Genomic DNA, 14,158 nt, shown 5'->3' with positions numbered 1-14,158 from the left:
CACAACAATCAGAGAAGAAAAAGAAATAAAAGGAATACAAATTGGAAAAGAAGAAGTAAAACTGTCACTGTTTGCAGAGACATATTATACACAGAATATCCTAAAGATGCTACTAGAAAACTACTAGAGCTAATCAATGAATAAAGTCAAATTAAGACACAGAAATCTCTTGCTTTCCTATATACTAACAGTGAAAGATCAGTAAGAGAAACCAAGGAAATGATCCCATTTACCATCACAACAAAAAGAATAAAATACCTAGGAATGAACCTACCTAAGGAGGCAAAGGACTTGTACTCAGCAAACTATAAGATACTAATGAAAGAAATCAAAGATGACACTGATAGATATACCATGTTCTTGGACTGGAAGAATCAACATTGTGAAAATGACTTTACTACCCAAAGGAAGCTATAGATTTAATGCAATCCTTATCAAATTACCAGTGGCATTATTCACAGAATTAGAACAAAAAATTTTACAATTTCTATGGAAGTACTAAAGACCCTGAACAGCAAAGATGGTTTTGAGAAAGAAAAACACAACTGAAGGGATCAGACTCCCTGACTTCAGACTACACTACAAAGCTAAAGTCATCAAAACACTATGGTACTGGAACAAAAACAGAAATATGAATGAGTGATTTTTAAAATTAATAACATAGTCCACAGCATAGTGATTTCTTCTGCAAAGTCTGACATAGAGATTAATCTCTTCAAATGAATGATTTCTAAACTTCTTAAAAAAGGCAAGTATATTCTTTAAAAAAAAAAAAAAAAGGCAAGTAAACTATAATTGTTGGCAGATTGTTTTTCCCATTCCTTTACAACAAACCTCAGGTATTTTTCCATAACATTGTTGAAAGTTTTTATTTAGGAATTTCCAATCCTACATAAAAATTTTTATTCTTATATAAAATTCTAGGCATCTTTGCATTTGCTTGCTTTGTTTTCCTTCAATTGACATGTAAGTATATTATTCTGAAAGTTTATTTAGAGTCAAATATTCACAATCAATATTTCTCAAAAATATATGACAAATAAAAACTTCTCCCTTTACAGTTTGAAAAAAAAAGAAAAATTTCTCTGAACCCATTAAATAAATGGGATATGTAAAAAGTAAAAATTATCATATTCCCATATGATAAAAACCATTAATGAATTATCACAAGCTTTCATAGTTGAGATAATTTTTTATAATCAAAAAAATCAAATTCTGTTAAGAATGAAAATTTTTCTTAAATCAATACTAAAACTAACACTTGCTCCATTGGTGAAATTTAACAATCAATAAAAATATTCTGAAACTCAGAAGACTGTGCTGTTCTTAAATGACTCAAAGATAAAGCTATGATTTTGTTAAGAATATGTATTAAAGTATTGGCATCCTTCTAACTGAATGCTATAGTTCTCTAGTATCTCTCCTTGAAAATGACCGTGAGCCAAGATACTGAAAGTGAAAGTGAAGGTCGCTCAGTCATGTCCAACTTTTTGCAACCCTGTGGACTGGACTGTACAGAATTCTCTAGGCCAGAATAACAAAGTGGGTAGTCTTTCCCTTTTCCAGGGGATCTTCCCAACCCAGGGATCGAACCCAGGTCTCCCACATTGAAGGTTGATTCTTTACCATCTGAGCCACCAGGGAAGGCCAAGAATACTAGAGATGGTAGCCTATCCCTTCTCCAGGGGATCTTCCCAAACCAGGAATCGAACCAGAGTCTCCTGCATTGCAGGTGGATTCTTTACCAGCTGAGCTACCAGGGAAGCCCAAGATACTGAAACTGAAGCCAAATGCAACATTCATAGATCTCAGAAATGCAGATATTATCAGAGTTCCTTAGAAGAAATAAGCATATAAACATCATGGAAACAAAAGGTGTTTTCTGTTCCAAAACTTTTGGGATTTTTCATAAAGCTCAGCACAATGATGTTACAAAAGATAAAAACATGACAAAAAATAACCTGAAGTTTTAAAATTTTTTTCTTAAAAAGGATAAAATTATATCAGTCCACAGTCCCTCTTCTATAATTCCAAAATCCTTAAGTCTCTAAAAATAGTAATTTTTGTTCACAACTTTAGTACCAAAACTAATCTGCTAGTAAAACTTAAATTGATGTGAAGCTATTCATAACTTTAATTCAATTAGTGTGAATATGATTAATGTGTTTGATTATAGGGCACTCTCCCATACTTCACTGGAAGTGTTCTGTAACAAAGAGTACATAAGAAATGCATAGGTACATAAGCCATTACATAAGACAATACTGCCTTTCCATAACAAAAAATAATCTGAATTCTGAAATATATTTGCATGCAAAGCTGCCCTATAAGAGACTGTAGACCTGGATTTCCTCTTCTTTTAAAGGTGATTTTACTAGTAAGTCTTTAGGAAAAGGCACACACACACATACATGTACGCTCACCAACTAAGCTATCACTTCTTTGAGGGTATAAACATTCTGCACTTTCCATACACTATCTCTGCCACCTGAAAAGTAGGTGTTACTATCCCAAATTTACAAATAAGGAAACTAAAGTCAAAAAAACTTAAATATTTTGCCCAACTGTTAAAAAAATATAGAAAACATTATTCTCATTTCTAAGGGTTTTTAAAATTTCAAGATTCTGTATATAGATAATTTCAGAAAATGTAAAGCTGCTTTTAAAAAAAGACCCACTTTGTTTACAGAAAAAGTGATCAAGGTTCAGATCACTTTAACAGACTGCATAACTCTAAAATTTTTGCTCTACATGGGCCTCCAAAAAAAAAAAAAAAACCAACAAACTTGGCAATAAAAGAAAACCAATTATTTTATCAGGTACTTAGAACAAAAGCTTTCTTAAGGATAGCTAGAAAGGCAGAAGATTCTGAGAAACTGAAGCAGGTACAGTCTAGCCTGAGACTAAGATTTAGTTAGCAATAACTATCTTTGTAGAGTTCAGTTCAGTTCAGTAGCTCAGTCGTTTCCGACTCTTTTCAACCCCATGAATCGCAGCACGCCAGGCCTCCCTGTCCATCACCAACTCCCAGAGTTCACTCAGACTCACGTCCATCGGGTCAGTGATGCCATCCAGCCAACTCATCCTCTGTCGTCCCCTTCTCCTCCTGCCCCCAATCCCTCCCAGCATCAGAGTCTTTTCCAGTGAATCAACTCTTCGCATGAGGTGGCCAAAGTACTGGAGTTTCAGCTTTAGCATCATTCGTTCCAAAGAAATCCCAGGGCTGATCTCCTTTAGAATGGACTGGTTGGATCTCCTTGCAGTCCAAGGGACTCTCAAGAGTCTTCTCCAACACCACAGTTCAAAAGCATCAATTCTTCGGCACTCAGCCTTCTTCACAGTCCAACTCTCACATCCATACATGACCACAGGAAAAACCATAGCCTTGACTAGACGGACCTTTGTTGGCAAAGTAATGTCTCTGCTTTTCAAAATGCTATCTAGGTTGGTCATAACTTTCCTTCCAAGGAGTAAGCGTCTTTTAATTTCATGGCTGCAGTCACCATCTGCAGTGATTTTGGAGCCCAAAAAATAAAGTCTGACACTCTTTTCACTGTTTCCCCATCTATTTCCCATGAAGTGACGGGACCAGATGCCATGATCTTCGTTTTCTGAATGTTGAGCTTTAAGCCAACTTTCTCACTCTCCACTTTCACTTTCATCAAGAGGCTTTTGAGTTCCTCTTCACCTTCTGCCATAAGGGTGGTGTCATCTGCATATCTGAGGTTATTGATATTTCTCCTGGCAATCTTGATTCCAGCTTGTATTTCTTCCAGTCCAGCGTTTCTCATGATGTCCTCTGCATAGAAGTTAAATAAGCATGGTGACAATATACAGCCTTGACGTACTTCTTTCCTATTTGGAACCAGTCTGTGGTTCCATGTCCAGTTCTAACTGTTGCTTCTTGACCTGCATATAGGGTTCTCAAGAGGCAGGTCAGGTGGTCTGGTATTCCCATCTCTTTCAGGATTTTCCACAGTTTATTGTGATCCACACAGTCAAAGGCTTTGGCATAGTCAAGAAAGCAGAAATAGATGTTTTTCTGGAACTCTCTTGCTTTTTCCATGATCCAGTGGATGTTGGCAATTTGATCTCTGGTTCTTCTGCCTTTTCTAAAACCAGCTTGAACATCAGGAAGTTCATGGTTCACATATTGCTGAAGCCTGGCTTGGAGAATTTTGAGCATTACTTTACTAGCATGTGAGATGAGTGCAATTGTGCGGTAGTTTGAGCATTCTTTGGCATTGCCTTTCTTTGGGATTGGAATGAAAACTGACCTTTTCCAGTCCTGTGGCCACTGCTGAGGTTTCCAAATTTGCTGGCATATTGAGTGCAGCACTCTCACAGCATCATCTTTCAGAATTTGAAATAGCTCAACTGGAATTCCATCACCTCCACTAGCTTTGTTCGTAGTGGTGCTTTCTAAGGGCCACTTGACTTCACATTCCAGGATGTCTGGCTCTAGGTCAGCAATCACACTATCATGATTATCTAGGTCATGAAGATCTTTTTTGTACAGTTCTTCTGTGTATTCTTGCCATCTCTTCTTAATATCTTCTGCTTCTGTTAGGTCCATACCATTTCTGTCCTTTATCGAGCCCATCTTTGCATGATATGTTCCCTTGGTATCTCTAATTTTCTTGAAGTGATCTCTAGTCTTTCCCATTTTGTTGTTTTCCTCCATTTCTTTGCATTGATCGCTGAAGAAGGCTTTCTTATCCTTTCTTGCTATTCTTTGGAACTCTGCATTCAGATGCTTATATCTTTCCTTTTCTCCTTTGCTTTTCGCTTCTCTTCTTTTCACAACTATTTGTAAGGCCTCCCCAGACAGCCATTTTGCTTTTTTGCATTTCTTTTCCATGGGGATGGTCTTGATCCTTGTCTCCTGTACAATGTCACGAACCTCATTCCATAGTTCATCAGGCACTCGATCTATTAGATCTAGGCCCTTAAATCTATTTCTCACTTCCACTGTATAATCACAAGGGATTTGATTTAGGTCATACCTGAATGGTCTAGTGGTTTTCCCTACTTTCTTCAGTTTGAGTCTGAATTTGGCAATAAGGAGTTCATGATCTGAGCCAAAGTCAGCTCCTGGTCTTGTTTTTGCTGACTGTATAGAGCTTCTTCATCTTTGGCTGCAAAGAATATAATCAATCTGATTTCGGTGTTATTAATAGTCAAATGTTTGGATAGGAAGAAAAATTCTAAACAATGTCCTTATTTTAAAGTATAATATTTACAAGAAGAAAATTCCTTCTGGAAATCTGACCATCTTATAGAACTGGGTGTGTACTTAGTCCCTCGATCACGTTCTACTCTTTGCAGCCCTGTGGACTATAGCCTGCTAGACGGATTCTCTAGGCAAGAATAATGGAGTGCATAGCGATGGATTTTCCCAACCCAGGGACTGAATCAGTCTCCTGCATTGCAGACAGTTTTACTGTCTGAGCCACCAAGGAACCCCTTTATGGAGATACCCGCATGCTTTAAAAAAGTATGTATCTCTTCTCTCTTTCAGGAAATTCCTCAGAATTCACCTCATAGAGAGACTTCTCCCACCATACACAGTTTAGCTAACAATTCTATATTTTCCAAAACTTGATGTCTGCCTTTATTCTGATAGAAAATCAATTGTGCTAATGAAGAAAAATGAAATGTCTCATACCAATCACTGTATGTTTAAAGCGTGTTTTTATTTGTAAAGTACATCAGTTCAGTTCAGATAAGTTCAGTCACTCAGTCATGTCCAACTCTTTGCGACCCCATGGACTGCAGCATGCCAGGGCTCCCTGTCCATCACCAACTCCCGGAGTTTACTCAAACTCATGTCCATTGACTCGGTGATGCCACCAACCATCTCATCCTCTATCATCCCCTTCTCCTCCTGCCTTCAATCTTTGCCAGCATCAGAGTCTTTACAAATGAATCAGCTCTTTGCATCAGGTGGCAAAAGTATTGGAGTTTCAGCTTCAACATCAGTCCTTCCAAAGAACTGATCTCTTTTAGGATGGACTGGTTGGATCTCCTTGCAGTCCAAGGGACTCTCAAGAGGCTTCTCCAACACCACAGTTCAAAAGCATCAATTCTTCAGCTCTCAGCTTTCTTTATAGTCCAGCTCTCACATCCATACATGACTACTGGTGAAACCATAGCCTTGACTAGACGGACCTTTGTTGATAAAGTAATGTCTCTGCTTTTTAATATGATGTCTAGGTTGGTCATAACTTTTCTTCCAAGGAGTAAGTGTCTTTTAATTTCACGGCTTCAATCACCATCTGCAGTGATTTTGGAGCCCAAAAAAATAAAATCTGACACTGTTTCCATTGTTTCTCCATCTATTTGCCATGAAGTGATGGGACCAGATGCCATGATCTTTTTTTTCTGAATGTTGAGCTTTAAGCTAACATTTTCACTCTCCTCTTTCACTTTCATCACAAGGCTCTTTAGTTCTTCTTAACTTTCTGCTGTAAGAGTGGTGTCATCTGCATATCTGAGGTTATTGATATTTCTCTTGGGAATCTTATTCCAGCTTGTGCTTCTTCCAGCCCAGCGTTTCTCATGATGTACTCTGCATAGAAGTTAAATAAGCAGGGTGACAGTATACAGCCTTAATGTGCTCCTTTCCCAATTTGGAACAAGTCCATTGCTCCATGTCCAGTTCTAACTGTTGCTTCTTGACCTGATACAGATTTCTCAAAAGGCAGGTCAGGTGGTCTGGGATTCCCATCTCTTTCAGAATTTTCCACAGTTTGTTGTGATCCACACAGTCAAAGGCTTTGGCATAGTCAATAAAGCAGAAATAGATGTTTTTCTGGAACTCTCTTGCTTTTTTGATGATCCAACAGATGTTAGCAATTTGATCTCTGGTCTTCTGCCTTTTCTAAAACCAGGTTGAACATCAGGAAGTTCATGGTTCATGTATTGCTGAAGCCTGGCTTGGAGAATTTTGAGCATTACTTTGCTAGTGTGTGAGATGAGTGCAATTGTGCAGTAGTTTGAGCATTCTTTGGCATTGCCTTTCTTTGGGATTGGAATGAAAACTGACCTTTTCCAGTCCTGTGGCCATTGCTGAGGTTTCCAAATTTGCTGGCACAGTGAGTGCAGCACTCTCACAGCATCATCTTTTAGGATTTGAAATAGCTCAACTGGAATTCCATCACCTCCACTAGCTTTGTTCATAGTGATGCTTCCTAAGGCCACTTGACTTCACATTCCAGGATATCTGGCTCTAGGTCAGTGATCACACCATCGTGATTATCTGGGTCGTGAAGACCTTTCTTGTACAGTTCTTCTGTGTCTTCTTGCCACCTCTTCTTAATATCTTCTGCTTCTGTTAGGTCCATACCATTTCTGTCCTTTATCGAGCCCATCTTTGCATGAAATGTTCCCTTGGTACTTCTACTTGAAGAGATCTCTAGTCTTTCCCATTCTATTGTTTTCCTCTATTTCTTTGCACTGATCATTGAGGAAGGCTTTCTTATCTCTCCTTGCTATTCTTTGGAATTCTGCATTCAAATGGGTATATCTTTCCTTTTCTCCTTTACTTTTGGCTTCTCTTCTTTTCACAGCTATTTGTAAGGCCTCCTCAGACAGCCATGTTGCTTTTTTGCATTTCTTTTTCTTGGGAATGGTCTTGATCCCTGTCTCCTGTACAATGTCAGGAACCTCCATCCATAGTTCATCAGGCACTCTGTCTATCAGATCTAGTCCCTTAAATCTATTTTTCACTTCCACTGTATATGTACAGTACATACATATATATGTATGTATGTGTGTGTGTATATATATATATATATAAAACATCTGAGTTTTTTTATTCAAACTTCAACAGAATTAAGTAAATACCATTTGCTGCACTCTCTCTACCAAAAACAACTATACTGCAAATATCACCCGCATTTTACAGACAAGGAAACTTTAAGATCAGAAATTTTAAATCTGAGGTCTGCATCTAATAAGTTACAGAAACATGATTTATACAAGGATTTGAGCCCCAGTTCTTTCCACTTCACTTTGTTAATGTATGCTTAGCTTGGAATGTTTTCTGTAGGGAAGGAATTTTCGTCATAGCTATTATTTCATCAGTATGCAATATGTTGCAATACAAACAGAAGGCCAAGTAATGAATCCAGATAATGTCAAAAATAGCCAAAAAACTATAATCGTACATTAATTATTTGCAGATTGAGCAAGTTGTTTAACTTCTCTGTGCCAAAACTTCTTCACATATTAAATAAAGATGATACTTTAGAGTGTAGTTATGATGTTGAAGTAGATTAAAACATTTAAAGTACTTAGTACAATGTCTCGCACATAAACACTGCATAAATGTCAGCTACTGCTCTTGAGATGAGAAATCACCAGATATACATATTTTGTACCAGGTGTCTCCAGAGATCAATAGCTGGATACCCAATTCAAAAACAATCAATCCTACACTTACTTGTGATCTACAATATGGTCTAGTGGGAAAAGGTAATGTGTGTCAATTTGATTCTCTCCCAGGAGTCTGACTTAAGAAACAAAGATTGAGCCAGTTATTAGTGATTTATAAGTTAGTTTGGCTCATACCTTCATCAGTTTCCTCTTATCAGGGACATGTATGGATGTGAGAGTTGGACCATAAAGAAGGCTGAGCACCAAAGAATTGTTGCTTCTGAACTGTGGTGTTGGACAAGACTCTTGAGAGTCCCTTGGACTGCACGGAGATCAAATCAGTTAATCCTAAAGGAAATCAACCCCGAATATTCATTGGAAGGACTGATGCTGAAGCTGAAAATCTAATCCTTTGGCCACCTGATGAGAAGAGCTAACTCAGAAAAGATGATGATGCTGGGAAAGACTGAAGGCAGGAGGAAAAGGGGATAACAGAAGACAAGATGGTTGAATGGCACCACCGACTCAATGGACATGAATTGGAGCAAGCTTCGGGAGATGGTGAAGGATGGGGAAGCCTGGCATGCTTCAGTCGAAGGGGTCACAAAGAGTCAGACACGACTGAGTGACTGAACAACAACGACAACAATGATGCTAAATATGCTCTAAATCTAGCTCTTCAGTCTTCCTTTTTATATCACTTGGCAGCATTCAAGCTGTTGAACATGCCACAAACATTTTTTGCCTGTCCTCTTTAATCTATCTCTTTAGAATGCACTGAAATACTGGAACTGCTCAACACTTCATCCCAAGCTGCTTCTCTTTACACTCTTTACACTCCCTTTAGGCAATTTCATCCACACTCGTGGTTTCACTAATTAACTCCATGCTACCCCAGACTTTTATTGTATATTCAACTGCCTTGCCAATCTCTCCACTTATTGGATAACTCAAAGATATCTCAGATTCCATTTGTCCAAAACCAAACACATGATCTTCCCTCTCAAACCCAGCCGAGATCCCTTTCAGGACTCCCTATCTCCATAACGGCATCACCAACTATTCAGCTGCACAAACTAAAAAATTAGAAGTACACTTTGATACATCCTTCCCCCACATTCCCATCTTTCACTAAGTCCTATTAATTTTGCCTTTTAAGCATTTCTAAATCCCTTCCCTCCATTTTTGGATTTTTGACCAAAACTCTTATCCTAGCCTTTAAGGCCCTGAAAGATCTGCTTCAGCTTACCTCTTTTGTCTTCCTATTGCCCTAAGTACAGCCACACTTGTCTCCTTTCAGTTCCTTAAATATAATACATCATGCTTCCTCCTACCTTAGGGTATTTGCACATGGTTTCCCTCTGCCTGGGCCACTCTTTGCCCATCTCTTCATTTATTCAATCTCTATTATATCTCAACTAAAATTTCACTACCTCAGAGAAACTCCTTGAACATCTAGACAATATCAGGTCATTTAGTCACTAATTTAAAAAATATTTATTAATAACTACACAAGGTATGGTTCTAGGAATATGGAATTAATAAACACAAGACAGACCCTTGCCTTATGGATCCTACATTCTAGAGGAATGAGACAGTAAGCAATAAAAATACTAAATAGATTAAATTATATGTGTGAAGGCAGTAAATCTATGGGAGGAAAGAAAAGAAAAAAGAATAAGGTAAGAGAATCACAAGTAGGGAGTTTTCAGTGCTTTATTTGATGCCTAGAGAATAGTTGGCACTCAAACATGTGTTGGGTGGAGTATGAAAAAGAGAATGAGCATGTTCAAGTTGAGGGAGCTTAAACTATAAAATAAGTAGAGGAATTACTTGGTGCAAGAACAGAGATGCCATAAAAGAAAGACAAACCATGCAGGTCTTATGAGGAAATGGTCTCTTAAATCATTCTTGATGGCTTTTTACAGATTCCAGTTTCAGTCACTGCATGGTCTTAGCATAACCACAACCTCCCTCCCCTACCCCCAGAGGGCTGGATAATTCAAGTGGGTCACTCTTATAACCAAAATACCCCATCAGGACACATATACAAAATTATGGATACCACTCTATCACCCACCACCACACATTTCACCAAAGCCACTGATTTTCTATACACAGAGAGATAGAGACAGACACACACACACACACACAGCTATCACTTTGATGCTCCAGTTCTTCAGTTCCCAATCCCTCTTAGGGACAAACCCTCTCCCACATACACAGGACTGTAAAAGCTCTTTCTCTCTTCTATGACCCTGTAAAGCTTAGGTCATTATCTCTCCAAGCCAGCCGAATTTACAAGGCAGTCCCCTCAGGAACAGAATCCTAGGTCTCTTTGCCTGTTAGTCTCCTTGCACTTTAAAGACTAGCTTCCACCCACATAAAAGTGAATGTGCATCCCTTTGTGATTCTGAATGACCTTCAAGATTACTGATCCCATACACACCCACACTCAGGCTCCAGCCTCCTTTGGTAGGGTTTTGAAGGGCTGGGTGTCCCCTCAAGCCTCTTGTCCTCTTAAGGACTCATATGAGGATTTGCATACTTTCTCTGTGACAGGGTGACCCTCAGTCACTACACTTCCCTGAAGCACAAATACTCATATATCCCTTCCATGGCACTGCCTGAAACTAAAGTAACACTCCTCCTACTTAATCTGCCTCCTCAGAATCAGAGTCCCTCTCCCTTTAGAGGACCCTCCCATAGTCCACAGGATTGTGTTCAACCCCTCCTGTGACACAGCCTACCCCCTACAATCAGCCCCTATCACAGGTGCCCCTCCGGAGGGGCGTCGTCTTCCCTGGGGTCCCAGCCCTTTCTCAGCCAGTGTTCACTCCAAAGAGTGCACACACTCTCATACACTCCTGCGACGCCTCGACTGCGCGGCCTCTGCCCCGACACTCAGAGGGGTGTGCTCCTCCCTTGACCCTTGATCCCGAGGTCATAACCTCACCGCGCAAACACAGAGGGTGCCTCTTCAGGAGTAGCGCCAGGCCCAAGTCCCCTGTCCCCTGGGGCCCAGGACAGCGCCGTGCTGCCTCAGCGCTTCCACCTGATCGACCGCCCCCACAGACCTGCCTCAGGCGCCGTCTGGCTCCGCTCCGCCATTTTTTGTTGTCGTTCCGCCTCTGAGCCCACGCGAAAATTGCGGGGCAGTGGGGAGCGGGCGATGGGATCCGCCGGCTGACAGGAGCTCCCTCAGGAAGACGCTGCGCGACGGTTGCCAGGGCAACGGGCAGCCGGCGTGTAGACGGCCGGCGCGTGCCGCGTGGCAGGAGGGCGGGGTGGGAGCAAGCGTGCGTCCGAGGCCCCGCCCCCTCGGAATGATACCTTCCTTGGCGGGGTTTCTGCCCAGCTGGGACTCCGCGGCGCTTTTCCCTTGCAACCCGGCCACCGCGTCCTGACAACTGAGCATACTCGACCGCCGCTGAAATGCCGGGGACCTGGTCCGCTGGGGTCGCGCTCTCATGCCGCGCAAGCAGGTGCACGTGCTGACTGAAGAGCTGAATGGCCTGGCTTTGCTGTGGTTAGTACTCAACTTTGAGAGTTGGGGACAGATTTCTCAATTTCCCTACCGTGTGCCTGGCCCTGATCAAGGTGCTGAATAACTTGTATCTTCAACTGGAATGCCCTGAGAATAATTATGTGCCCATCCCACCCCAAACACGTGAAGTACTAACGAGGTGGCCTCCTCGCCTCTCTACGTCAGCATTAGCCCCCAACTGTAGCAAAGGCTTCACTTTCCTCAGTTTCGCTAGTCTTATTTAGTCTTTTTTGGAGGGTAAATCGTGTCGGTCTCTTGAGATGCCATGGACGGTAGCCCGCCAGAAATTCCAAAATCCTTGGAATTTCCCAGGCAAGAATACTGGAATGAGTTGCCATTTCCTTCTCCAGGGATCTTCCTGACTCAGGAATGGAACCTGTGTCTCCTGCATTGACAGGCAGATTCTTTACCACTGAGCCACCTGGGAAGCTTAGTCTACCTCTCAGAATAACCTAGGGTGCTCATTCCCATTTCTGCCAATTGTCACTACCTTCTAAGACCAAACTAGAACCTTATTCTTAATTGAACTGCTCTGTCCCCCGATCGGAGAAGGCAATGGCACCCCACTCTAGTACCCTTGCCTGGACAATACCATGGATGGAGTAGCCTAGTAGGCTGCAGTCCCATGGGGTCGCGAAGAGTCGGACACGACTGAGTGACTTCACTTTCACTTTTCACTTTCATGCATTGGAGAAGGAAATGGCAACCCGTTCCAGTGTTCTTGCCTGGAGAATCCCAGGGACGGGGGAGCCTGGTGGGCTGCCGTCTATGGGGTCACACAGAGTCGGACACAACTGAAGCGACTTAGCAGTCCCCCCACAGTCACCTGTGCATTCGTGTCCGAATGTCTGAACATTTACAATGCATCATGCATTGTTTACTTCTCTTTTCCTCTCTTGACAGTGAGCTCCCTTAAGCCTAGGGTCAGGTATTTATCTTTGCATACTCCATAATACAGCATTGTGCTTGAGGCAAAGGAAGTGTTAAGTAAATGTTTATGGAATGAAAAGTTCCTAAATTCATGCCTGCACATCCTTACCTGTTCTATTGAGCACTTAATTTTTTACCAAATACCTTGCTAGGTAGGCCCCTAGTCCTCCAGAGGCTCGCAAAGAAAGGGAAAGAGATAATGAATTTGATGGAGGTTAACTAGTCTTACAAGTGCTACAGGATCAGAGGGATGGAAATCTAACTTGGGGGAGAGGGGGAGGGGATGGCTAATCAGTGAAGACTGCAAAGGGAAGTGGATACCCTAGCTGAGTCTTAAGGAATGACTAACTGCAAGCCAGGGAAGGGAGAGGAATAGTGTGCCAGGTGGAGGGAGCAGCACGTATCCAGGCACAGAGGGTGGGATCACTGTTTGAAACTGCAAGAAGTCCAGTACTGCCCGGGTACAAACCACACAGGGTGAAGTGTTGTGTCTAAAGAAGTTCTTGTACAGTTAAGTAATTTCTTCTTTTGGGTTCCCAAAAAGCAGAGCCTGAAGCAAGGATTTGAGTTCTAGTAATTTTGGGGGGAGGTAAGACTATGAAACAGAAATGAGGTATAGACAGTGAAAGAGGGAAGGGGAAAAAAAAAAACAAGAAAAATGTGTTATTTAGGTAATTGCTTTGGTAGAAACTAGGCTTAACCTCACTGGAGACCCTCTGAAGAACCTAATATTAATAGAATGTGCCTCAACATTGTCCCACGAAGAATAAGGGTCATTTACCTCAATTTCCACCCCATTGGTTGAGGGTTAGGACCTTGAACTCTTTCACATTTCCTGGTTACACTGGTCCAGTGCAAAGCTGCCTTCTTAAGGCAGAAAAGCAGGACTAGAACACTTTGGGGTGGTTTGCTGGCAACAAGCATGGAACTGTCCATTCACCCGCACTGAATCAAAGATAAGGTGTGGACACCACAAGAATCTTCTGTAGAAAATTACATAAAAATACCCATCAGAAAATACCCCTCACATTCCAGCAATTTGAAATTCACAAGTCATGTTAATACAACCATCAAGATGAAAATACACAAGTTTTCATATATCATTCCTAATGACTGAGTAGTAAAGGCTGTAAGGCTGTAAGAATTTCAGTGTGGGAGGGCTGAGGGACAAAGGTGTTTCATTAAATATTGTGTGTGTGTGTGTGTGTGTGTGTGTGCTCAGTCACTCGGTTGTGTCTGACTCTTTGTGATCCCATGGACTGTAACCCGCCAGACACGCCTCTGTCCATGGAATTTTCCAGG

At 41.2% G+C, this 14,158-nt stretch overlaps 1 protein-coding gene across 6 annotated transcripts in view; it reads right to left on the bottom strand.

Moving 5' to 3' along the window:
• BEND5 (BEN domain containing 5) overlaps positions 1 to 11,663 on the bottom strand; it is a 1,466,135-nt gene extending 1,454,472 nt beyond the window's left edge. For 2 of the 6 annotated variants that reach the window (XM_059884716.1, XM_059884717.1), the window contains exon 1: positions 11,457 to 11,659. In XM_059884716.1, coding sequence (XP_059740699.1) covers positions 11,457 to 11,490 — 34 coding nt within the window. In that variant the 5' untranslated portion in view covers positions 11,491 to 11,659. Of the gene's footprint in view, positions 1 to 11,456 lie in introns of all 6 variants that reach the window. The other 4 variants (XM_059884715.1, XM_024990145.2, XM_059884719.1 and 1 more) reach the window with 4 other exon arrangements.
• Positions 11,664 to 14,158: the final 2,495 nt, after the last annotated feature.

Source organism: Bos taurus, chromosome 3, assembly GCF_002263795.3.
Source record: "Bos taurus isolate L1 Dominette 01449 registration number 42190680 breed Hereford chromosome 3, ARS-UCD2.0, whole genome shotgun sequence".
Lineage (NCBI taxonomy): Eukaryota > Metazoa > Chordata > Mammalia > Artiodactyla > Bovidae > Bos > Bos taurus.
This window is presented reverse-complemented; position numbering and strand designations above follow the sequence as displayed.